This window comes from Momordica charantia, assembly GCF_013281855.1.
Source record: "Momordica charantia cultivar OHB3-1 chromosome 8 unlocalized genomic scaffold, Mcharantia_2.0 BLBB01000008.1, whole genome shotgun sequence".
Classification (NCBI taxonomy): domain Eukaryota; kingdom Viridiplantae; phylum Streptophyta; class Magnoliopsida; order Cucurbitales; family Cucurbitaceae; genus Momordica; species Momordica charantia.
Genome location: NW_028275166.1, coordinates 27,789,391 through 27,815,919, shown reverse-complemented (window position 1 = coordinate 27,815,919; position 26,529 = coordinate 27,789,391). Strand labels below are relative to the sequence as shown.

General features: G+C 36.6%; 3 protein-coding genes and 1 long non-coding RNA gene across 6 annotated transcripts; 1 reads left to right on the top strand and 3 right to left on the bottom strand.

Annotated features, from left to right (window-relative positions):
• Positions 1-161: 161 nt before the first annotated feature.
• LOC111022186 (14-3-3-like protein A) lies at positions 162-3,199 on the bottom strand. Of its 2 annotated transcripts, none has more exons than XM_022299353.2 (5): positions 3,055-3,199; positions 1,922-2,433; positions 1,680-1,802; positions 1,334-1,450; positions 162-575 (listed from the first exon to the last, which is right to left on the bottom strand). In XM_022299353.2, exons 2-5 carry the CDS (start codon positions 2,405-2,407, stop codon positions 516-518), a joined length of 786 nt encoding a protein of 261 aa, XP_022155045.1. In that variant the 5' UTR covers positions 2,408-2,433; positions 3,055-3,199; the 3' UTR covers positions 162-515. The 2 variants fall into 2 exon arrangements, with proteins under 2 accessions (XP_022155045.1, XP_022155047.1); XM_022299355.2 differs by lacking the exon at positions 3,055-3,199 and adding an exon at positions 2,931-3,042.
• Positions 3,200-4,854: 1,655 nt separating this feature from the next.
• LOC148209885 (uncharacterized) lies at positions 4,855-7,195 on the bottom strand. Its single transcript, XR_015792986.1, has 2 exons — positions 5,680-7,195; positions 4,855-5,545 (listed from the first exon to the last, which is right to left on the bottom strand). It is a non-coding gene; the product is annotated as an uncharacterized LOC148209885 (long non-coding RNA).
• Positions 7,196-9,417: 2,222 nt separating this feature from the next.
• On the bottom strand, positions 9,418-13,106 carry LOC111022207 (Ribosomal protein L12/ ATP-dependent Clp protease adaptor protein ClpS family protein). 2 transcript variants are annotated; one of them, XM_088128225.1, is made up of 3 exons: positions 12,873-13,106; positions 10,585-11,340; positions 9,418-10,297 (listed from the first exon to the last, which is right to left on the bottom strand). In XM_088128225.1, the coding sequence occupies exon 3, from the start codon at positions 10,254-10,256 to the stop codon at positions 9,675-9,677; it is 582 nt and encodes a 193-aa protein (XP_087984351.1). In that variant the 5' UTR covers positions 10,257-10,297; positions 10,585-11,340; positions 12,873-13,106; the 3' UTR covers positions 9,418-9,674. The 2 variants fall into 2 exon arrangements, with proteins under 2 accessions (XP_087984351.1, XP_022155073.1); XM_022299381.2 differs by lacking the exon at positions 10,585-11,340 and having other exon boundaries at positions 12,873-13,105.
• Positions 13,107-25,325: 12,219 nt separating this feature from the next.
• CXE17 (carboxyesterase 17) lies at positions 25,326-26,529 on the top strand. Its single transcript, XM_022299328.2, has one exon. It carries the CDS (start codon positions 25,356-25,358, stop codon positions 26,412-26,414), a length of 1,059 nt encoding a protein of 352 aa, XP_022155020.1. The 5' UTR covers positions 25,326-25,355; the 3' UTR covers positions 26,415-26,529.

Sequence of the window (26,529 nt, the reverse complement as noted above, 5' to 3'; positions counted from 1 at the left end):
CACCTTCTCAACTTGTTAAGGAATAAAAAATTCAAGAACCCTCAATTAACCCTTGATCTTCCGCCTTCTCAACTTAATAAGGAATCAGAAGTTTAAGAACCAAAATAGTGAGGGAAAAGACAGATTTAAACCAAAAAATTGCGATAGATTTACGAGATGAATTATTGAAACACGATGTATATAGAGACAGTGAAGAACAGAGAGAGCAATTTGTTTGAACAAAAAATCATGTTCCATAGCAGCACACTCAAAACACCAGACATCCAAATTCATCTCATAAACAATAAAAGCACATTTATACTCTTGTTGGAGTATTCTTCAAAGGCCCTAAAAGTGCTTCCAATCCATCCAGATCTCGCACTCAAAAGCCAAACCCATCAACCAAACACATTTCATTCATTCAGAACTACCAACAACCCACGTACCACTAACAACACTAAAACAGGGTCGCGACATTTCAAGAGGAAAAAAAAAGGTACAGAGTACGACTCCTATCAACTCATCAACAAGGCAAACTACTGTCCCTCCCCTGATTCGCGTTTTGATGCTTCCTTAATCTCATCTCCAGCATCATCCTACAAAAATTTTGCCACAATTCATCATCATGTTATGATTCTACTAGAATATCGGTATCTAAATTCAGACCCAACAGCAGCAGAGGAGCACACACACTTTAGTTTGGGTTAATGTGTCCGTGTATGACACTTGTTGTCTACTTGTACAAATTGAATATGAATACAAGACTTGTTAGACATGTATTGAACACTTATCTAGCAAGGCAAAATCTTCAAGACAGTACACTAGATTAAAAAAATGCATATTTAATAAATGTGACAATGCATATTTAATAAATGTGTCATGTCACATCCGTGTTGTGTCTTGTGTCCGTATACGTGTTGTGTCTTGTGTCTGTATACTGTGCTAACATATACGTGTTGGTGCTTAGCACAGCCGGCGGCCCCAAAACATGACAGGACATGACTACAAACTTTTCCTATCATGTCATCAGTTCTGGCAGTTTCACAAGCCAGCTCATGCGTACGGTGTACCACATTGCTCTAATATAAAAACTTGGGAATTTGAGGCTTGTGGCTCATCTCATGGATCTAGTTTCTCTATTCTGGATCTAGAGATTGTTTAGAGCAGAGAAAAACAATAAAACACAGACTGTTTTGGACATCATTTAAAATCCAGGTTTTTCAAGGCAGGTGCACAACGGTAAAGAAACCAGTAGTTGGGGAAACAGAAAGGAAGAGGAGTGGCAAGTTATTTTTGGGAAACAAAATCGAGTAGCCAATGCGTGTTAAGGCTCGTGCACGAGCACATTACTAACCGTTATATCAGAAGTCCAAAGGGTCAAGTTGTCTCGGAGGAGTTGCATGATCAAGGTGCTATCCTTGTATGATTCTTCACCCAATGTGTCAAGTTCAGAAATTGCTTCATCAAAAGCCTATTTGGAAAACAGAATTAAAAAAACCTCAATCAGTCTCTTGTTTGTGTTTGTGTGCTTTACTTTTGAAAGAAGCACACAACAAAGCCAGAAATCCACCGCCAAAAAAGGGGTCCTCCGTATTTCCATCTATAACAACTTATGATAGAATTAACCAGAAACCAATCATCAAATAAATATAACATTCTGCATAATTGAACTGCCACCAAAGCTTGAAGTTCAGCATTACCTGCTTTGCCAAATTGCAAGCACGGTCTGGCGAGTTAAGGATCTCATAATAAAATACTGAGAAGTTAAGAGCGAGACCGAGCCTAATTGGATGAGTAGGAGCCAATTCAGCAAGTGCAATATCCTGTATTAATGGTTGACAATCATCAGTACAAACAGTGACAAAGTGTTCCTAGAAGCACCATCAGGCAATAGAAAGGGTAATATGACGAGGGGAGAAATCCAAGGCGTGGTCAAATTAACCTGAGCAGACTTGTAGGCTAATAACGTGCTCTCAGCTGCTTCCTTCCTCTCAGATCCAGTCTTAAACTCGGCCAGGTACCTGTGGTAATCACCCTTCATTTTGAGATAAAACACCTTTGACTCAGCAGATGAGGCTGATGGGATGAGATGAGACTCAAGTAGGCTCAAAATCCCATCACAGATCTTGCTCAACTCATTTTCGATCTTGCCACGGTACTCCTTGATAACTGAAACATGGTCCTCATTTCCCCGACTCTCTTCCTTCTGCTCAATGGAAGAAATAATCCTCCACGAGGCCCTCCGAGCCCCGATAACATTCTTGTAAGCAACAGATAGGAGATTCCTCTCCTCAACAGTCAGCTCCTCGACATCCACAGTCTTGGCAACTTTCTCCATGAACTCCACCATTTCCTCATATCGTTCAGCCTGTTCGGCCAACTTGGCCATGTAAACGTTTTCCTCCCTCGAAGAATCAACCGGCGACATCTTCACTGTATCAAACTATTAATTCTCTGCCCCCCACAAACACAAGCAAAAGAAGAGAAAGAACAGATCAGATCACATACATTGCAATACGAGTTCTCATAGTTCATGGATTAAGATCTAATTCACTCAAGAGTACCGATATCTCGAACCCTTCCATTAATATCTTTTTTAGGGAAAAAAAAAGAAGATGGAATCATAAACCAGTAATCCAGACGAGCACTCTAAATTCAATCTTACATATAGCAACACAACAACTAAGCATTTACCCGCTAATCGCACCCTAAGAGAACAGAATAAAAAAGCATATTCCAACAGAATTCCATACTACACTATCCAAGTCTCATTTTCATCAATCGGGAGTCAAATTAAGCAATGAAAAACAGCCCACATATACGAAAATCACGATCAAATAATCAAGAAATTCCCAAAACAGAAAAGGCAACAAACTTTTTAAAAGTCACCCTCACGCAAACCCTAGATCTCGACATCCAACAAGAAAACAGGAAAATAGGAAGAATCGAACCGGATAAAAAAATCGAAAGAAAAGGGGGAAAAAGATGAAATCCGCAGCCTGAAGCGAAACCCTAATGCAAAGAAAAGGAACGAAGAAATCAACAAGTGGGAGATGAAAAAGGTGGGATTTTTACCTCGAGAAAATCGAGCCCAGGAGATGGAGAGAGAGAGAAAGAAATTAGCAGGAAATGAGGAGAAGGGTTGCGAGGGGTTTTAAAATGGTGGGTTGGGGAGAGTGGTCCAATAGGAAGACGACACGTGGTGGGTAGTGGATTGCCACGTTGGCGTTGACTGTCAACGATCTGTACTGCGTTGTACTTTTTTTATTTGGGTCGCCGGCTCCTTGGAAAAATCGGGGCGATGTTTTTTTTAATGGATTAAATTACCATATTAGTCCTCTCCTCAATAAGCCTTGTATGTTGGAAACTTGGAACTTTCTATTTTTTTGTTTCTTTCTTTTTTGTGTTTTTTGTTTCAGGTTTCTTTTAATAAATAAAAATATAATTTTTTCTTTCTTCTTTATTAATTCTTTTTTATTATCATGGAAATCATTATAAAAATAGAAGAAAGGAATATGTATTTATTCTTAAAAAATAAAATAAATGGTAAACGTAGACAATCACATTAGACCAACTAAGACTCACTTTTGTGACATGTTTTAAAAAATAAAAAATAATGATATTTTTGTAAATACATATTTATTTAATCTCATTTAGTATAACTTCAATTATTATTTCTAGTTTCTTTTTTCTAAAAATTTAAAATTGAAAAATTAAAATTTTTATATAAAATTTAAAATTTCATATTTATTATGAAATTTATGAGTCAATAATCATAAAATAATGCTGTTTTTGGGGAAAAATTGAAAGTGAAAAAAAAATTTTGAATTTTTTTTTATAATCCAAAGTGAGAAAATGAAAAAAATATATAAAAAAAATATGAACCCGTACAATTTTGAGAATGTTTCTAAAAAAATGTGAAACGAAAAACATAAATAGTTATTAAACTCTTATGCTTCTCAAAACTTAAAACGAGAAATAAGAAACGGAAATATCACTAAACTGGTCATGAATTTTCGAAGTAGCTCTGAAATTATCTAGTAGATTCTTGAAATTTCAATTTTATGCCTAAGTTTCTAAACTTTCAATTTTACAATTAATACGAACTTGAACTTCAAAAGTATCATAAAAGTCCTAAAATTTTAATTGTGTATAATAAATCTTTAACTTATTAAACATTTTCATGAACCTATCAAATGAATACCTCTAGAATCCAATTGGGCACAAAACAATAAAATTTCAAGGTCTAAAATTAAAAAAATACTATATCCATATTTGACACTTTTAAAATTCATAGAAATATAAAATTAAAAATTTAAGGATCCATTAGATACCACCAGACTAAACTTAAATTTAATATTTTTTCTCCATATGTTTTGGTGCTTTTGTTTATATGGTTTCTCCCTCTTTTTTTTTCCTTTTAATTTGATGCTTAAGTTTTAAAAATTTAAATGAAATATTTTGTATTTTAACATTTTTTAATTATACTATTTTCATTAAATTAAACTTAGCTGATAATATATAACATGGTTTTTTTTTTAATTTGTCTTTTAAATAGCTGTCTATTGTCATTGTCAAATGCTTGGCTGGAGCCACGCGATTTCGATGTGTCTGTCCCACGCCTTTGCTCTGAGTAAAACTCTAAAAATTAAGGGGGAAAAAGAAATCATTTTCCCTTTCTGATAAATTTGACTTAACTACTTTTTTTTTTTTTTTTCTCTCTCTCTCTTTTGAGATTTTGAAAAATACATGATTTTAGTTCCTAGGATTAACTATATCTACCGAAGAATTTATTGGAAACTAAGGCTATATGCAATTTCTCCTCCCAGCTATATCCAACGAACCAAAATCAATCACACACAATAAGAGATTAAAGAAAAAAATAATAATGACATAAAGTTTTATATATATATATGTGTGTGTGTGTGAGTGTTCGAACCAGCTTACGCACACCTCGACTAATCTCACGGGACCCTACAACATTTGGTGCTAGGAAACAGACACAAAGACTTTAGTACTGGTTCACCTAATAATAGCTACATCCAGTCTTCCGCTCAAATGCGGGTTCCACTAATATGAGACTGGCTCAAGCGCTCACGAGTATCTCCTTCAGATATTCACCTTTTAGAGGTCCCAATAAAAGTCATCTAACTTTTAAATATTCTAACACATTACACTTAGGTAAAAGAATGAAAAACTCACAAGAATCAAGATCCTCGAATATGTCGATCTTGATTTGTATTACTCTATTGTCCATACCTCGAGCCACTGCCTTTGAATCACCACATATTCTCTCTAAAATCAGCTGCCCAATATGTTTTCTGCCACTTGAAAATCTAGTAAAACTGCGAACTTGTATCATCGGCATAGCACCATGGTGCTATGAACGGAAAAAAGAACTGCGTGCCCCATATCGCGACAACACCGCGGCGCTACCTTCTTGATTATCATGGCCTGTAGCTCCGCTTCTTCGATAATTTTTCATTCCTATTTCGTCTTGACTTGTCCCTGACTCGTTCCCACATCGATTTGGCTCCACCAATCCTAACAGAATCTATTAGGCAACCTAGGAGGGGAGTAGCACAATGGTACTGTTATAAGAGGTCTTGTAAATATTTCGAGCTAACCAACTTCAAAGATCAAAATCGATCTACATAATGACCATAGGGTTCCACTTGTCAGTAAGAAGGAGAACCATACCTATCAAATTAAGGCAAGTTGCTTTTCAACTCCCCGCTGACCACTAGCTAGATTTCCGCCGTTCTTCACCGCCGTTTTTGACCAAACGTGCGACGTGGTCGAAAAGCAATTCTAACCATCCAACATCTATAAATATCATAGGTAACTTCATCCTCAAGTACACATAATTCTGGCTACTAATTTTACAATAAACACAGTTTCGCCTAAGACTAACTTGAGCATCAGAGTATTCATTATTGTTTAGGTCCCGTTTTGGATTTGTTCAATGTTGGAGGATGAGTAACAATATTCCATGTGTTGTGGGAGGTTTTGTAAATATTTCGGGCAACCTACCTTAGAGATCAGAACTAACCTACGACATGGCTATAAGGTTCTGCTTGTTGGTAAGAAGGAAAAGTCGACATATCGAACTAAGGAAAGTTGCTTCTCAACTCCTCAATCACCACTAACGGTAGATTCCCGCCGTTTTTCATAGAACGTGCGATGTGGCCAAGAGCAATTACAATCATCCAACATCTATAAATACCATAGGTAACTCCATCCTCATGTGTGGTCGAATCTAGCTACTAATTGTATGGTAAACAGTTCGACCTAACTAATTTGAGTCTCGGAGTGTTTGTTATTGATTTGCAAGTCCCATTTTGGATTCCTTCAATATTTGAGGATGTGTAACAGTATGCCACGTGTCAAAAGATGTCTTATAAATATTTCGAGCTAAACTACCTTAGAGATCAAAATCGACCTACCGAACTAAAGAAAGCTACTTCTCAACTCATTCTAATTTCTCAAAACAAAATAAAAACAAGACAGATTTTCAAGGGTAATGTGATTTACTTAGTCACACCCACGCCAAATTTCCTTCTTTGTGAATATTTGAAAATTCAGCTCTAAACCCGACCCATTTCATCAATTAGATACAATATAAATGTTATATGGGGACTTACAAAGTTTTTTTGAGGGGTTAAGTAAACAAATTTCTAGAAGTTTGGTGACCGAACTTATAGTTGAGCCATCATATTAACTATTAGTATATTTATTTTTATATGTGATCATTTTTTTTATAACTGTACCATATAAAAAAATGATTGCTAGAGTTAAAATTGATGTCTTATAAAAATATGGACATGTTAATAGATATTGGTCGATATTTTCTTATTTGATTACAACATAGCACCTAACCTACTACGGCAGTTCGATATAACAAATGTGGAGATAGAGGATTGAACCTCCAACCTCAAGAAATAAGTAAGATCTCTTAACAGTTGAGTTGAGCTGAACTTATGTTAGTCTTAGCTTAACAATGTTTCCAGATTTTTTTTTTCTTTTTTTTGAGTTGGGTTATTCAAAACAATTTAAAAAGATTATTTTTAAAAACCATGATTGTTATTATGTAACAAGCAGGTATTAAATTTCCATTGACTTATTCATATATCCATGAGTTCAACATGAACACGAGAGATAAATCAACATTTCCATTGTATCGAAAATATTTAACAAAACATAAAGAAAATATCAACAAAATTGACATAATATTAATATTAATAAATTTTAACTAATTTATATTTGTTATGAATTTTTTATTTTATAATTTTTTTAAAAATATTTATCAATATCGACATTTTATCGATATTTTCATAAATTGAGATTTCGAAATTGTCATCGATATGAACATTTAAAATTCTGATAACTAATAGGTGACCTCAACTATCCTAAAATACATAAAATCATTTGTGAGAACACATTAAAATAAATGTAAACAACCAACGAACAAGGTTTTTTTAGTGCAATAATATGTGAGGGTAGGAATCGAACATATTACATGCCTTAACCAACGATCAAAGAATAGTTATCGTTCCCTAGTTTCTAGCCAGTTATATCGCTACTAATATAAAATGCTTAAAATTTTACCATCAAAATAGAATGGTACAAAAATTCAAGAACCAAATTAGAATCAAAACTTTTCCTACATCAATTAAGAAGATCAATAATGTCAAGAAATAAGCGTCTCAGGAATAATGTGAAATGGGAAAATAGTCAAAATTCAATCTTACTTGACTAAAAAAAGCAATGAAAATAATTAGTTGACAAAGAAATGGAAAATTCTTAAATAAAAATTAAAAATCACCATCATATGACATCCTCTCACAGGTTGAAGTTGAGAATGCCCAAGTAACACAGCCACCAACCATTTAAAATCCATTGCATAAACATTTTCTTTTTCATGTTTTGTTAAAGGTATTAGTTTTTAATGGCCAGTTGCCAATATAATCATTTGACTAAAAATAATAGCAAATTTAGTACGAGATAAAAAAAACCGTAAATATGACATAATTTTCGAAAAAACTGATCAACATATATTATTATTAGCCACACACGTCTATCAGTGATAGACATCCATAAATATCTATCAATATAATGTATGATGGACTGTATCAAAAGTAGACATTGTAGACATAGACACTAATAGACGTGATGTATGATACATAGATCCTACTAAGTACTAATGATAGAAATTGATTTGTCTATAAGTTAGACAAACATTATTATAGATGCTGAAAGATGTGTAATAGACTCTGTCATTTGCAAACGTAACAAAGCTATTTGTCACTCATTGCATTCTCTTTTTTAATATCAAATTTATTTAATTTGTTTTATACAGTTGCTATATTTGAAACTTCTTTTGAAATTAGTGTCAAATTATAAAATTCAAACTAGAACTTCAAAATCTGTTTTGTAAATAAAGAAATTGGTATTAGGTGTCAGAAAAACATTTTGATAAAACTGAAAACAAATTCATACAGCGTACCTGCATATGTATGCTTTAGCAGGCACAGAAGAAAACACTAACTGTAGAGAGGCTCAACATAGCTACACTACAATTCCTCCATGTTTGTTTTCATCACCAGCATCACCTTAGCTGCAGACTCTGCCAAAAATACCACACAGAAATGACGGGTTAAATTACAAGTTTAGTAATTGAACTTTCAAAGTTGTATGTAATAGATCCTGAACTTAGCTTACAAGATACGTACTATCTCTATCTTGGAGTCAAATGAGCTTCCAGGAAGAACAGTACTTATAAACTTAGCTAGCAGATAACCTTGAGTCTAAAGGTTGTATCTAATAGGTTTATGAACTTAACTTTTACAAGATACGTACTATCTAAATGATTTGACTACCACCTTACATCTTTTATCTTTTTACTCCTTGTTGACACCGGCATTGCTTGGAACTTCCTTGCCTTAAGCCTAGCTGCCTTGTGATCTCGTCCTTTCGAACCACCTTTTTCTTATTTTACGACTTGCTTTCCTTATATTGCTTCAAACGAGATGTCTACCACCTTACATCTTTTTACTCCTTTTTGACACCAGCATTGCCTGAAACTTCCTTACCTTAAGCCTAGCTGCCTTGTCATCTCGTCTTTTTGAACCACTTTTTTCTTACTGAGATGTAAAGCCTAACCTTACCCAATAGATCTTTGCAATTGTATTAAACACATCTTTAAACTTAAAAAAATGTCTAATAAATTATTCAACTTTCAATTCGGTGACTACTTTGATTTATTAGACTAATTTTCAGAGAAATTCTTTGACCTTCCAGTTTTGTATCAAAAAGTCCCTAAAATTTGAGAAACGTCTAATCCAAAAACTTCCCAGACTAAACTTGAGAGTTAACCAAAATAGCCACTGACAAAGTAAAATCATAAATGATAACTACAGGTGGGTGTGGAGTTCAGTATAGGTCAAAGTAGTTAGGCATCAGTAGCAGATTTTTATTTGAATTGGCTCTCTTTTTGTAAAAGAAAAAATGAAAACAACAATAAATCACTGCATAAGGGAAAACAAGTCCTAAGAGATTTATTGTTCTTCATCCTTTTGCAACTCAATTGGCTGGCAACAACATCAACCCACAGAACAAATATTCAGTGGTTGAAGACAAGAATTGCCCAGGATTTCTAAAGCCGTTGGAAAAATATGAACAAACCAGAACAATTTTTACTCCATGACTGCAACTCCTCCAGCAGCTTTGATTTTTTCAATGATGTCGTTCGCCTCCTCTTTGGTCACCCCTTGCTTAAGAATTGCAGGTACTTTCTCCACCAAATCTTTTGCCTCCTTCAGACCCAAATTAGTGAAGGACCTCACTTCTTTAATCACCTTAATTTTCGCGGCTGCATCGAACTTCTCTAGCTTCACGTCGAAAGCAGTTTTTTCCTTTTTCTCCTCCACCTTGGAAGATCCAGCACCTGCCCCACCTTCGGAACCCATGTCCAAGCCATCTACTGAAATTGGCTGCAGCTTAGGATGTCTAAGCCTTTCAGTGAGTGCAGGACCGATCTGGCAACGCTCGTCGACAGGTAGTGCTACAATTTTTTCAGCAAGCTGAATGATTTTATCAGAGGGTGGGGGCCTAGGGCCATAAGGATCATAAAATGGTGGATACTTGTATCTTTTTGGCTTGGCTGTTGAGTCTCTGGGAGCAAAATCAGGCTGGAAGAAGCGGACCTGAAATGACCCGATTACTTTAGGAAGTGTGGAATGGACTTGAAGGGATCGGGCAACAGCAACTAGCTTCATTATTTCTTTAATTAATCAAAAATCATCATGGAACAAAATCCCTGAGGAACACAAAAATCAAAGGTCAATTAACATAGATGAAATGAAGGAACAAAAAATGTGCAGGTTGCATTTAGAATCCCTATGGAAGACAAAATCTATTATCAATTAACATAGATGAAAGCCTAAGACGACGATCTGCAGAATCCAATAAGTTTAAGCTGTTATTGAGTTGTTATCGTCCCTCCCTCACCCTCTCCCGCTCATGATTATCAAGGACAAAAGCATCAAATAACATAGATGAAAATTGAAGAACAAAAGAAAACAAAAAATCCTCAATTTAACACACATGAAAACCAAAGAGGCAAAGAGAAAAATTGAAGTTTTCTCCTGTCCTCCCTCTAGATCTCACTCAGGGCACAGGAAAACTAAAAGTTAATTCCCGTTTATAAAAGGTTAAATTATACAAAATACTCCTGAACGGGTACGTTTCAATTATGTCCCTATCATTTCAAAACCCTATCCGTAAAGAAAGATGTCTTGATTTCTGATTGTTGGATAAAGGACCACTGAGTTTGGGGCTGGGCTTGGGATTTACAAGAGGAATTGGGGATGGAGAATGGAATAGTTGGCGAGCTTGGTGAACCAACTTCATAATTTTGGCGAGGTATGGAGAAGATGTTGCAGAATAGTCCCTCAAGAAGTCTAAATTTTTCTCTTCGAAATCTGACTTTTTAAAACGTACAGAAGTTCCTCAAAGACTGAAAGTTCTTCATAGCCCGAAGCAGGTAAAAAATCTTTTGTGGAGTCTTGCTCGTAGAAGCCTCAACACCCACCAGAAACTCCAAAAAAAACATCACCAACTAGGCCCTCTCCCTCGGCGTGCAGCCTTTGATGGAGTCATTTTGAATCCTCTGATCACCTCTTCCTATTCCTCCATTGTCCTTTTTCTTAAAAGGTTGGTTTTTTTATGAAGGAACTTGGGTTATCTCTTTGTCTACCAGGGATGATTGATGATTGGCTTTTGGAAGTGTTAAATGGGTGGCTTTCAAGGGATAAATTAAAAATTCCATAGGGCTGTGCATCAAGAGCTCTTTTGTGGGGCCTGTGGAAGCAAAGGAATCAAGAGGGTGTTCAACAACAAATCTTCTTCACATCAAGTACAGCTCAATGCTTCTTTGTGGTGTATTAACCGTAGAAAATTCTTTTGTAACTATAGCATAGCCATGATCACCCAAATTAAAAATTCTTTTGAGAGGGGATTCTCTCTTAGTCACTACCCTTACCCTTGCGTTGTCATTTTTCTTAGCAATATACTTCTCATTTCTTACCCAAAAAAAAAAAAGTTCATCTTCAACCTTTAAAATTATTTCAAAGCAACCTTCTGTCAACTTTTGAAATAAAAAGAAAACAAAAATGTGACATGGCATATAAAGTGGCGACGAGTCCTAAAAATAAAGGTACATAAGGGGTGGTTTCAATTATGCTTATTTCAAAAATTTACCCTAAAAATTGTCTCCAAACAACTATTCTATTAACTTCCCCATTAAAATGGGCACAAATGGCAGTTGAAGAGTTTTAGATTAAAAAATGGTTTTGATTAGGGAGGGAAGAAGATGTTGAGGTTAGAGTTTTAGTCAAAATTGCATCTTTAAGGTGGAAATCACACACTGTTACAAAAGTCACAAATTGATAGAAGTCAAAAACCACACATTAGTAAATTCGAAGCGGGGTGGGGTCAAGAGAGAACGTTTTGTGAGAGAAAAATGTTCGTGAGAGAACAATTTTAGAAGAGAGGAACCTGTGGAAATCATGGGTTTATGGAAACTAAAATAAATTGGCAAAGGAAGGCGGTCCCTATCCTCAAACGTAAGAAACTTATCGAGCAATCGTGTTCCCTGAGTTTGGTTGTATTGGCCTATTGGGTTTCTTTGTTCTTTCTTCACTCTTTCCATTCATACGTTAGTCCTAATTTTCGTTAATTGATCGTGACATGGAGGTCCAAACTTTGTACATTGCATGTGGTTTGCTTATTCCTTTGGAAATTTGTCAAGGAGAAGGAACAATATTTTATCCTAACACCCCAACTATTACCCCCCCAAACGAGGTCATTTCGAATGTGACTAAGATCCTTCAATTTTTTTAGGGGTGTCCGGTCAGGTTTAGTTTTCTGGACCAAATTCAGATAAGGGAACTGAATGAATTGATCGTAATGGCCCTCCAAATTTTTCGGGTTGAATTGGGTTGGGTTATCGATAGTACCTATTTTTTTTTCTTTTTCTTTTCCCTTAAAATCTGTCCTGAAATAACAAATCAATCGTTTATCACCAAGCTTTCAACTTTCAAACAAGTTAATCAAGCAAAGTTTCAACTTTTAAGTTCCAAACAAACCAATTGAAAGAAATAAAAGAGAAAATCCACACGCAGTGCAGGCATAAAAAAAGCAACTTAACATCACTCACAACCACAAATAGCTACAGATCAGGCCAAAGAAAATTGACTCATGGAGTAGACATTAAAAATAAAAATATATATAAATTAAAAAAAACCAAGTTAACATTCACTCACAGTATGACACTATCTATTGAGCAAGAAAAAACAATTAATTATCGTTAACTCTGAAATAATTAAAAGTACCGTGAGAGATGTGGATGTCGACTACGGGCGACGGGCGACGGCTTTCAGCTACGGGCGACGGGCTGCGGCGGCGACGTCCCGCTATGGATGAAGACGGCGGCGACGAGATGAGATTAAATGAGAGATCTGATCAAGGGATATGAGAGGTAAATCGGTGATGAAAAATCGTGAGAAGTAGAGGAAGAGATGTTGATGTGCACGGAGCGTTATGAAACCCTAATCCAAAAAACATTAACATTTTTTTTTATATATATTTTCCGGTTTGGTTTGGTTCAGGCTGTATTGAAACTTTTTTTTTTATCGAACTCGCGAACTGAATGGAATTACTCCGCTCAGAAAAACCATAGCCAACCCACCCTTACTATTTGGATCGAGTTACTCAAATTTGTTGGGTTCTCGTTTTTTCTTTAACTCTCCTAATTATCTATAGAAAATAGATAATTTAGAATATCATTGTCCTTCCCGCTATTAAATGTTTGACAATTAGAAGTGAGAAATATAAAAATATTGTTTTTTTTAAATTAATAAATTTTCAAAAAACATTAGAAGTGAGAAATATAAAAATATTGTTTTTTTTAAATTAATAAATTGTTAAATTTTCGAAGATAAAATTTGGTACAATAAGCTAAGTATTTTTTATTATTTATTATGCAGATTTATTTTTTAAGACTAATTTCAAATTCTATCATACGTGGATTCTAAAAATGTTTTCTGTTGATGCTGAGATTCTGGTAGACCGGTTCTCTCCACTCTGCGCACCAACTCGAATACTACAGGACCAAATACCTATAAAACTGAACAAAACCCTAACCCAGTGTGACTACAGTCACAGGCTCCGATGTCTAAGTTAGTCAAAAGAGAGATCACTAAACAAGTAAGATACTTGAAAGTGTAGTTCTGGCTTACCTTCAAGGGCTGACCCCCTCCCTATTTATAGTCGATTTGTCCCCCCTAGGATTTCTAAGGATGCAACCCTAGATTTGATATTCGTGGGCTTTGAGCCGAGATGCCTTCAGCATCGGTAGAGGATCGGGAACAGGGCTCGGCTTTGGGGCCTGAATGCCACATACTTGAAACAGGGACCGAGAGGGAAAAAAGAGAGCGTCGAAGGCCTTCTCGACCTAAGGCCGAGGCGGGGTCGGCTCTTTGTTGGGTCGGCCTTCATGTCTTGGGCCGACTCTGCCTGTCGATGGTTCCGGTTGTCTTTCTTGATGTAGTCGTATTGCTTCATACATAACAGTAGCCCCCACTCTCAAAACTGAATATGCAATTTGTGATCACGGTAAGATTCATGTTTTGAGAGTATTCGTTATCCGTGGTTGCTATGAAGCTTGTTTCATTTGTGTCATCAGTGTCGAATTCTTAGCTGACGCCAAGGTTCCTAATTTACTGAGCTTCTACCAAAACTTTTGTATCCAGCTTTCGAATTTAAAAGCCCGATTTTTTGTTACTAGTTGTGTACCAACACCGAGTTGTCTCATGGATCAGAAGTCTTTCCAGTTTTCATGTTTTGTCGAATTGGCTGATTATGATCAAGTCTTCAGGGCCTGATTTTTTACCCATTTGGTTTTCACCATTCCTTTTCGGCATTGGGATCTAACTTTAGCAGGGCTAGTGTCAAAGTCTTTGGATTTCCAACCTATTGGCTTTGCCAAGCGGTTTTATATCTTGACCCTATTCGCCTACCTTTATTTTGACCATGCTGAGCCTTTTCTGACTTGTTTCTTGGTCTGTCCCTTTTCTAGTTCCTTGACCGGTGTAGACATTTATGCACAATGCCCCCTACTTGAGAAAGTTGTTTTCACATAAACATAAGAGCTCAAGTATCATGTTAAATGACGTAAACTTTCATTAAAACGAAAATTGTTCTAACACAATAAAATAACCAGTCGTTTGACATAAACAACTGCAACAGTCGCTCATAAAATAAATGGAATGCATCACCAAGCTAGTGGTAGTACTTCTTGAGATGTTGTGCATACCATGGATGAAGTAGGACTTTTCCACGTGAATCTTCCAAGGCGTAGGTGTCTGTCCGAACCACTTTGGTGACCTTGTATGGGTCTTCCCATGTTGGTCGAATAACCCCGTTGGTCGGGTCTTTAGTATTAGGCATGACTTTTTTTAAGACCAAGTCGCCTTCTCTGAAGCTACGCTTCTTGACTTTCGAGTCGTAATACCGAGCGGTCCGATTTTTGTACTCGGTCTTTCGTAGTCGTGCTACCTCTCGATGTTCCTCCAATAGATCGAGGTTAAGTTGTATAGACTCGTCGTTTTCAGGTAGATTGAATCGTTCTACCCTTGGGTAAGGAAGTCCGATTTCTGCTGGCACTACTGCATCCGAAAGAAACGACAATGAAAATGGTGTTTCACCAGTTGATGTGCTGGGTGTTGTTCTGTATGCCCATAGTGCACTGGGAAGTTCTTCTGCCCATTGCCCCTTAAGCTTCTCTAATTTGGTTTTTAGAGTTCTTTTAATGATTTTGTTAACTACTTCGACCTAGCCGTTAGCTTGCGGGTGTGCTAGCGAAGAGCAGATGTGCTTGATACCCAACTCTCGGCAAAAGTACCGAAAAGCTGCATTGTCGAATTGTTTTCCATTATCACTGATAATGGTGTAGGGTATCCCAAAGCGGCAAATTATGCTTCTCCAAATAAAGTCGCTGATCTTCTTTTCGATGATTGTTGCTAGGGCTTTAGCCTCAGCCTATTTGGTGAAATAATCAACTGCTACCACTGCAAACTTGGTCTGGTCTTTTCCTTATAGGAGGGGCCCTATGAGGTCTATTCCCCATTGGGCAAATGGCTAGGGACTTATTATGTTGATTAATGGCTCTAGCGACTGCCTAGGCACTGTTGCAAACCGCTGACATTTGTAACATTTCCTTGTGAACTGTGTTACATCGCTTAGCATGGTCGGCCGGTAATACCCCTGTCGAATGATTTTGTAGCTCAGGGATCGTGCCCCATAATGGTTACCACAAACGCCTTCGTGTATCTCCCTCATAACATAGTCGGCTTCTTCTGGCTCTAAACATTTTAAAAGTGGCAAAGAGTAGCTTCTTTTATACAGGCTTCCATCTCTAAGAACATACCTAGCTGCTCGCCGTTGGAGTTGCTGGGCCTCTATCATTTCATCAGGTAGGGTCCCATCTCTTAAATACTCGATCAAATGGTTCATCCAATTCTTCTCGGGTTGACCGGGTTTGTCTATATCCATTGCTTACTAGACCTCTATGCTCGGCTTGGGTAAAATCTCCACCGGTACGGTTCTTCCCAAGTCGGTTTCATAGGCTGCCACCAGCCGTGCTAATGCATCTGCGTTAACATTCTGAGTACGTGGAATTTGTCGAATCTCGTATTTCGAGAATTGGTCGAGCTGATCTCTTACCTGGGAAAGGTACCTCACCATCCGTGGCTCTCTGGCTTGGAATTCTTCTTTCACTTGACTCACAATCAACTGTGAATCACTAAGTATTAATATGTTCGTGACTCCGATATACCTGGCTACTCTCAATCCCGCTAGTAGAGCTTCATACTCGGCCTCGTTGTTGGAAGCGTAGAAATTAAATTGCAGCGGATATTCGAACCTCTCCCTATTTGGGGAAACTAACAGAAGTCCCGCCCCACAGCCTTTGAAGTTTTAGGACCCATCTACGTACAAGGTCCAAGGACGCTCTGCTTCAGCAACCTGTGGAACGATGCTACATACTTGATGTTCTACCAGTGTTAATTCTGCTATGAAGTCTGCTACGGCTTGGCCCTTCATTGCAATTCTCGATTTGTAGTGGATGTCGTATTCGCTGAGCTCCACAGCCCATTTTACCAGTCGGCCAGAAGTCTCGAGCCTTTGCAGAATCTGCCGTAGAGGGAAGTTGGTGAGTACATTTATCTTGTGGGCTTGGAAATATGGCTGTAATTTCCGAATGCCAGCTTTTCCATTTGAGGTTATCTAACTTCTGCATCCACCATTGCTTTGCTGGTGTAGTAGATTGGAGACTGTCGCCCATTTTCTTCCTTTACCAACGTCGAACTCACTGCGGTGTCGGATACGGCTAGGTGCAAGTAGAGTTCATCTCCCGTGATTGGTTTTGAGAGGAGCGGGGTTGCCCCCAGGTATTGTTTTAACTCCCTGAACACAGTCTCACACTCTTCAGTCCATTCAAATTGTCCTTTTTTTCCTTAGGACTTTAAGGAAGGCAAGCACTTGTCGGTTGAGTGACTGACGAACCTGTTGAGTGTCGCTATTCTCCCGTTGAGCCCTTGTAGTTACTTTAAATTTCTAGGGGGACTCATCTCCAACACGGCTTTGATTTTATCTCTAGTTTGGCTTTAATTCCCCGTTGGTGTACCAAGAATCGAAGGAATTTTCCTGAGGTCACCCCAAACGTACACTTACTGGTATTTAGCTTCATCTTGTACTTCCTCAAAACCCCAAATGCTTCTGCCAGATCTACTTCGTGTTGACTGCTTTTCCGGCTTTTTACTAACATATCATCTATGTAGATCTCCATGTTTCTACCAATCAACGTTGCAAACATTCGGTTTACCATTCATTGGTAAGTTGCGCCTGTATTCTTCAACCCATTACTTTGTAGCAATATAGGCCTCGATTTGTAACAAATGAGGTCTTCTCCTGATCCAGTAGATGCATCTTAATCTGATTATATCCGGTGTAGGCATCCATGAAACTCAACCTTTCATGTCCAACTGTGGCGTCAACTAGTTGATCTATACGAGGTAAAGAAAAAGAATCATTTGGGCAAGCTTTGTTTAAGTCCGTAAAGTCGATGCACATTCATCATTTGCCATTTGGCTTCCATACCAAGACCACATTGGATATCCATTGGGGGTAGTGGAACTCTCAGATGAAACCCGCTTTTAGTAGTTCCTCCACTTATTCAGCCACGATCTCATTTCTCTCCTAGTTGAAAGCGCAACGCTTCTGCTTTACGGGTTTACAGCTCTCGTCGACATTGAGTCTGTGGTCCATGACTCCTCGATCAATTCCAGGCATATCCTCATGTGACCACGCGAATACATCAGTGTTGCTTCTAAGGAAACTTATAAGGCTCGCTCTCTCCTTATTCTCCAACCCAGTTCCAATGTTGACCCGTCGATCGTCGGTTGTCAAAGGGATGGATTCCACCTCTTCAGTCGGCTCTCCCCTGTCGAAGGTGGTCGAATTTGGTAGTTGATCAGAGCTCGGACATATCTCTCCCGAGCCGTCGACTACCCTATCCTCGGGTGTCAGGGGTATGAATTCTACCCCTTATGCTGGTTCTCCTTTGTCGAAGATGGTCGGGTTTGGTTGATGACCAGGGCTCGGGCATATTTCTCCCAAGCCGTTGACTGCCACCTTGGGGCTCTCTTCTTCGAAACACTGTTGACCTCCGAAGTTCGTACAACTCGCTTCATTCCAACCTTCCTCAGATTTGGGCTTCGTCTCGGTTCTTGGAACGCGCAGCGCAACCGAACGTGAGTTGCTATTCCGAATCCCCCCTTAATCTTGTATCGTCCCCACAGACGGTGCCGAATGTTGATGATGGGATTCTGGTAGACCGGTTCTCTCTACTCCGCGCACCAACTCGAATACTACAGAACCAAATACCTACAAAATCGAACAAAACCTTAACCTGGTGTGACTACAGTCACATTGGCTTCGATGCCTAAGTTAGTCAAAGGAGACATCACTAAACAAGTAAGACACTTGAAAGTGTAGTTCTGGCTTACCTTTAAGGGGTGACCCCCTCTCTATTTATAGTCGATTTGCCCCTCTAGGGTTTCTCAGGATGCAACTCTAGATTTGATATTCGTGGGCTTTGGGTCGAAATGCCTCCAGCATCGGCAAAAGATCGAGAACAGGGCTCGGCTTTGGGGCCCGAACGCCACATACTTGAAACAGGGATCGAGAGGGAAAAAGGAGAGTGCCGAAGGCCTTCTCGACCTAAGGCTGAGAAGGGGTCGACGCCTCGGTGCAGTCGGCCCTTTGTTGGGCCGGCCTCCGTGTCTTGGGCCAACTCTGCCTGTCGATGGTCCCGATTGTCCCTTTTTATGTAGTCGTATTGCTTCATACATAACATTTTCAGATTTTGGACTTAAAACTTTAAAATGCATAATTACATTAAAGATATTTTTAAAAACCATATACTATTTCATGCAGTGAACTCATTTTTATTATTGTTAAAAATAAAAACATATAAAATATAAAGTATTATAAATTATATAACAATGTAAAATAGTAATTCTAAAATTAAAAATTATAACATAGATGTTAATAAATTAATTAATTATATTTTAGATTAAACTAAATATTCAACGAATGTTTACAAATATATTATTAAACACATTGAAATTTTTTTAAAATTCATATTCAATTTTTAATCTAGAAACACTTAAACTAAAACTATTTGATATTGAAAAAGAAATTAAATATATTACTACTGTATCCCTTTCTTATTTATATCTAAAAATACATTATGATGCAAATATTTTTTTTACTTAAAATAATAACAAATGTTAATTTATTTCATAACTATTTTATTGATAGCAATTTTATTATTATAATAATTTATTTAATATTAACCAAGAATAATTAATTAAAATAAAATTACATCAACTAAAATATATTTTTTATTATAATCAACATCATTAATATAAAATGTTATTAATTTTGTATTGTTCTAATACTTAATTACTAAATTCTATTTGAACAATTTTATTAATATTAGAAATTAAATAATTAAAAAACTAAATAGAAATTCATAATATTATATAATAAAATCACATCAAATAATAAAGATTGTGTAATTTTTTATTAGAAGAAAAATTAAGAAAGAAATAATAAAAATGTAAAACAATTAATTAAAAATTATTAATAAAAAGAAGCATTGAAATTGCAAAGTATTATCGTAAAAAATTGTGTCCATTTGAGGTGGATCCCCACCCATAAAAAATTATAGGTCTCATATTTATGAAAATATTTATAAAAATATAGATAAAAATGTTGATTTATGGACATTTCTAAAAAAACAAAAAATCAATAACAAATAAATATTTCACATTTTTTAAATAAGTTAAAAATTATTAATATAAATAATATATCTATATTACTGATACTTTGTCGATATATTTTTTTATATTTTATCGATTTTCTTTTTTTCAAGATTATGAAAATATAGATTTCGATGTAGAACCTATGAACATATAGAAATGTCAATTAAATATTGACATGCCAACGAAAATTTAATTCTTTGGTCCAAGTCCAGATATTACTAAAGATCATATCCTTTCATAACATTGATTTGGCATGAGACCGACAAACAAGATACAAATAGAAAAATGAAATAAAATTTTTAGTTCAACAAAATGTAAGAGCACGGATGTAAATCTTCCGCCTCAAAGGAAGGGGTAGATAGGCTATGCTTGAGTAACGTATTATCTAACACGTCAGTAAAAAAATATCTCAAGAATGTTATTAAAGACAACATTTATATTGATACGAAGCTTTTGAGATAAGATTCAAAGGTAAAAAGTTTAAATTCCAATTTTCTCCTTAAACTTTCAAAATTATTTCATTTTGGTCTATGAATTTTTTTTACATGGAGGATCGAACTCACAACCTCTTGGTTGGAAATGCTCGGAGTGAATTTTGACCTTTGAATTTTTATAAAAAATAGTAATTTTCATTATTATCATTACATTTGAATATATTTGAACCACATAATTAGCTAAGTTAAGTATTGAGCCACAGAATAACATATGACTAATTGGTTGTCCTTAGAGTTTAGGAAATTTAAAAAGTATTAAGACAAAAATGGAATAAACCTCAAAGCTTAGAGACAAAATAAAATGTCAACTTAAGTAAATTATGCAGGCATATTACAGGCCCGTAATTGACAATATCTCATCCATCATTATCCTAATAATAAAGTAAGTAGTTTCCAACCTGCACATCAACTTGCCAATCTGAAAGCAGTTTCCTCATTTTTATTTTACCTTCGAGCATCAAACCAATGGATGATGAAGATGTTTCGACTTTCTAGGTTTATATATATATATATATATATATATATAAAATATGAGAAACCGAACTTTTCATTGAAAAACTAACAAAAAAATATGTATAAGGACATATAAAAAAACCAACCATACCACAGAAGGTCCAATTAAAGAAGAGCTCCAATCCAAAAGGATTACTCCTAACTGATAATTACAAAACAATTTCGAAACCGACCACCAAGGAAATATATTAAATCTAATGAGTTCCGAAACATACGGTGTAGCTCTCTCCATTCCTAAAGATTCTATAATTTCTCTCCATCCAAATCCCCACAAAAATAGCAAAGGAGTAATCCTGCCACAAAAATCTTCCATTTTTTCAAAAAGATGAGAACAAAAACACCTCTTCTAGCTAGCATAGCACGACAATCCCTATTGCAACCCTAGGACTCCTCAAAAATCTCAAAGAAACGACCCTAAATACCCTAGAAAAACTAACAATGCCATAAAATATGATCCAAGTCCCCCAAGACATCCTTACAAAGCATACACCACTGCAGCTCCAAATAGGTAGAAGAGCACCTCCGAATAAAATCCAAGGTGTTGACATTCCTGAGTAGACCTGCCACACAAAATTTTATCTTTTTCTAGTCGCTCCTAGCCTTTACGCAAACTATTAAACTAAACTAGATTAAAAGTTGAAATTTTGACTTAGAAAAGTTGTGAGGGGTGGATATAATATTTTGTTCGCTATTATTTGGAATATCTTGCTTGAGGGGTCTAATCTTTTGTAGGTATCTACCACAACCCTTCTAATTTTTCTGCAAGAAGCCTCCTCTCTCTCTATCTCTATCCGGATGCACGGATTGGGACGGTCAGAGAAAAGATAAGAGAGAGAAAGAAAGAAAGAAGGAAAGGGAATATTTCTAAGCATTAGAAGGATTTCTACCCAATTTGGTTATCCTTTGATTCCCAGTGGTAGAATGAATGAAAGGAATCAGAATGTTTTTAAGAGATGTGAATAGGACCTGTCATTCAGAGTCCAACTAACAGATCTCAAACTTTAAAGACTTCTTGAGATTGATTGATACCAGTACCCTCACAAAGCTGTGCCTGCATCATGTAAAGTTTTTTGGCATCAAATCTTTCAGATGGGACCTACTGAATATTGAAATCTTATACTACAAGGTGGGTCTAGCTTCTGAATTATTTTTGTCTCCAGTAACCTGCATTCTAGATAACTGTTCAAAGTTCATATTTACAATTATCTAGAAAAATTATCTCTCTAGCAGTTTTTGGACGGTTTGTTTTTCTTATCCCCCCAGTAACGCCCAAAATTCAAGTCTCAACTCTTAAGCCTACTGCAAAGAAGTACTAGCAATATATTTATCTAACTGCAGAAACAGTAAAGGGGTTCTAATTCTAAAATTTTGATGAATTCAGAGTCATAATGATAAGAAAAAGAAGTATTACATACACAGATATAGGAATGGATTTTATTCTCTTTAAGAAAATTGCACTATCAATGTAGGCCAAAAAGACAAAAGACGAGAAATTCCAACATCTTGTTTTATTTCAATTGGAAGTTTCATGTAGATATTTATTGCAATTTGCATGCGAGAGAAGAGTGCAAGAAGAACAAAAGAAAACATAGCCATAAATAGGAAAAAAAAAGAACAAAGACATCTCTGAAGATCTCTATCATCTGTGAGCAATACCAAAGACATGACAAGTAAATTTAGAATATTTGAATGAAAATATTGCAAAATTCATCAACAACAAGACTATGATAACTTTTTTCCCTGAAAAACGTGTGGAAATTTCAGCAGTTATTCATCCTGATTTGTGGAATTATTTCCTTTTCCTTCTAATCTCTTAGAAGCAGATTATGTCAGGATTGGCTTCTAAGGAAAAGTAGAACAGTACTTTAGGTCACACTTAATATTCGGATATGAATATGGAGAAGTCAATGGAAACTAGTGAGAGAGAATTAGATTTCATCATCATGTTTATCAAAATTATTTTAGAAATAAGACCAAAATGCAAAGTATCAGCAGTGATGTGAGAATCTACTTTAAATCGATGTAAGACCAAGAACAATATAGAAAGAATAAAAATTTTTAAAATAAAATAAAAAATCAGTAGGATCCATAAGAAATGAGGAATGGGATTAATATTCCCTATCCCCAAGAGAAATAAATTATAGGGAACTATCTCAAATTTAGAGCAGAGCCCACAATTACAAATTACTCACCATAATAAAGGGGCATAGGAGGGAGGAAAGATGACTCAGATCTTTAATTCTCACCCCAATGGAAATATTAAAAAAACTTGCTGCTTAATTTGACTTGTATAGTTTCCTTTCCTCTCCTTACGTGATTTTTCAAGGAACAGAATTAGAAAGAAAAAACTTATGTGAACTTTATTCATAATAAAGGAGCAATAACAATCCTCTTTGAGAAAACAAATGCAAATTGAACATCAATTCACTCGGAAACTTTGTAGAATTTCATTATCTCATTGGGAAATAATGACGAGAAAAATGAAGCAGCAAAGATTTGAAAGCAAGTACGTGGAATAAAATTTTAGAACATTTTTTTTCCTTATGATTGATTCATTCCGCATTTGGAAATAGCAGCAGCTCACTGCCCTTCAATTTATCTTTTAATTTGGCATTACAAATATGGGGAGAGCTTTTTTTTAGCCTACCCCTTGTAATGGAAGACATCGAAATCTCATATTTGTCCATTATCCTATCATGGAAGAGATTTGAACCACTTGAGCTATATTCAGATCGGTCCATTACCCTACATTGGTTTAACGAAAGTGGAACTACTGAGAGTGATGGGGAACAGTATGTATGTATCATGGACTCTCTTTGATTCAAGTAACAATTATTGAATGAGAATTGGCTTAATCTCCCTTTCATTTACTTCCCGCAGACCTATAACCTATTATGTAGTCATGGAACATTTTGCATTTGTCTGCTGATGCATGAATGTAATACAGCTTCAGATATGTACATATTATTGATGAATTCATGTATATCACTTTGTTTGTGTGTGTGTGTGTGTGGGGGTGGGGACGCTTCTTGTCATCATGTGCTAAAAAAGTATACTTATCTTCCACATTTTCCAAAGAGAGAGCGCACTTGGTCTCTAGGAAAGGAAGGGTTTTCATATCATCACATCCGAAAGACAAGATGGATTTCTTTGAGCTTTCGGTCGTCGGGAGGAGAAAAACTTTACCATACTTTTCAATGGATGTCAGGGGAAATCCGAATTTTCTCCAAAAAGAAGAAATTCCACAAGTCAAAAAGCCATGAAAGACAGAAAGGCATAGCTTGGAGAATAAAGCTAATGACCATTTGCATGTATGCGGAACCAAAAGATGATATCAAGATTTAGACAGGAAGGATAGTACTTTATTTTGATTAGTGAATATGACAATAGCATATAGAATCATGGAAATAATAATTTAGGATAAGGAGGGTGCCTAATTTAGGGATGCATCAAACAAAAATGCAATTTGATTAAATATCATTTTAGTTTGGTTAAATTACAACCTGGTCCATGAATTTTGATGGTTATGTATGTTTATTTAGTCTTTAAACTATTAAAAAAAAATTCACTACCTCCCTTAACTTTGAATTATGATCCTATGTATTTTTTTTCCAGAATACCATTAACTAAATAATGACGTTGGACGAACATTAATGGATTTCGCATGATATAGTAGACAGATGACAGAAACAAGTAGATAGCGCTTCAAAACAAAGAGACACGTGCAACATTCCTTCTTTCTTTAAAAAATAAATCAAATATTCTTTTTGGATCATATACTCTATTTTGTCCAACTATCCACTTCTCTTCATCACATTGCACCAAATCAATTAATGTTTGTCATTGTTAAGTTAGCGATATTACCAACAAAGCTACAAAGAATTATAATATAGAGTTAAGAGACAAGTTGAATTTGTAAGTTAACCTCTTATATTTAAGAAACCAATTTTGACAAGGTTGTTGTGCATAAAATTCCCACGTTTACAATCAAAATGAGATTGATGGGCATGGTGGAACTATTAAGTTGAGTCATGAGTGGAAGGTATCTTATATAGATGGTTATTGCCAACATGAAACCATTCACTTTTCCACAAATCAATCACTTGCATTGACATGAAGTTGACTTCAGATAATTAAAGAAATATTAGTTTTCAAAAGTATGAACTACGAATGCTGTAGAAAAAACACAAAATCAAAGAATCAAGGGAGTTATCTCTTACCACAGGAATGGAATGACACGTGAGGTTGGACGCTGGTCGGTGGGTCTGGTTTCCACTGATCAGATAAAAAGGAGACGAGGCTTCTGTTTCCTAGCCTTTTAAGCTCCCTTTGACCCAATCTTCTGGTTCTCTCTAACCTCTATAAAGACCCCTCGGGACAATCACATCCATTATAGCCCCATTTTCATCTAATCTATCATATGAAATTCAAAAGAATGGCTGCCATTTCCATCGATCCAAGGCTCAAACTCCAGATGCCCAAATCCCATCTCCAGTGTGCATCTACGGCAGAGGAGATTGAAGGGCTTATTCGAGTTTATGCAGATGGGCATGTCGAAAGGCCCCCAATCATCCCAAATGTACCCTGCAGCACCACAGCATCAAACAAAGGAGTGTCTGCAAAAGATGTTCTCATAGACAATTTCACAAACACTTGGGCGCGCATATACATTGCCAACTCTCAACGAAAGCTCCCCCTTCTTGTTTACTTCCATGGCGGTGGCTTTTGCGTTGGCTCCGCTGCCTGGAGCTGTTACCATGAGTTCCTCCTCGATCTAGCTTCCAAAGCAAAATGCGCAATCCTCTCCATCAACTACCGTCTTTCACCTGAAAATCGTCTCCCCGCCGCTTACGAGGACGGATTCAACGCGCTCATGTGGTTGAAACAGCAAGCAATCAGCGAGCCAAATGAACACAAATGGTGGTTAGGCAATTGCAATCCATCAAACTTGTTCCTCGCCGGCGACAGCGCCGGCGCTAACATAGCATACAACATCGCCACACGGCCAGGGCTCAACGAACCCGCAACCCTAAAACCTCTAACCCTAAAGGGCGTAATCCTGATCCAACCTTTCTTCGGCGGAGAATCGCGAACGAAATCAGAAAAGCTCGCCGCTCAGCCCTCCACCTCCGCGCTAACTCTTGCCACCGCCGACACATATTGGCGCCTGTCCCTGCCGCCGGGGGCCAGCCGCGACCATCCATGGAGCAACCCGCTGGTAAATGGCGGGACAAAGCTGAGAGATACGAAGCTTCCGCCGTCGATGGTGTGCATATCGGAGTTGGACATACTGGTGGACAGAAACTTGGAATTCTGTGCGGCCATGGCTGCCGCCGGGAAGAAAGTGGAGAGAGTGATTTTCAAAGGAGTTGGACATGGATTCCAAATTTTGAACAAAGACCAAATCTCCGCCATACGAACCCAAGAAATGATGGTTTCTATTCAGAATTTCATTCACCAAGTGGTCAAAATTTATTAGATGAATTGTGTGCTTTTTTAGTTTCCACCTGTGGTGAGTGATACATGTGGAGGTGAATTTTGTGTTAGAAATTAGTAAGATTAATACAATAGATTATATCCTAAATCTTAAAATA

Excerpts from the sequence above, each read along its gene's own strand:
- LOC111022186 (XM_022299353.2), bottom strand. The coding sequence starts at position 2,407 with ATGTCGCCGGTTGATTCTTCGAGGGAGGAAAACGTTTACATGGCCAAG. Across the intron at positions 1,451-1,679 it reads CTTGCAATTTGGCAAAGCAG|GCTTTTGATGAAGCAATTTC; the intron begins GTAATGCTGAAC and ends TTTTCCAAATAG. Across the intron at positions 576-1,333 it reads TTTGGACTTCTGATATAACG|GATGATGCTGGAGATGAGAT; the intron begins GTTAGTAATGTG and ends AAATTTTTGTAG.
- LOC111022207 (XM_088128225.1), bottom strand. The coding sequence starts at position 10,256 with ATGAAGCTAGTTGCTGTTGCCCGATCCCTTCAAGTCCATTCCACACTT.
- CXE17 (XM_022299328.2), top strand. The coding sequence starts at position 25,356 with ATGAAATTCAAAAGAATGGCTGCCATTTCCATCGATCCAAGGCTCAAA.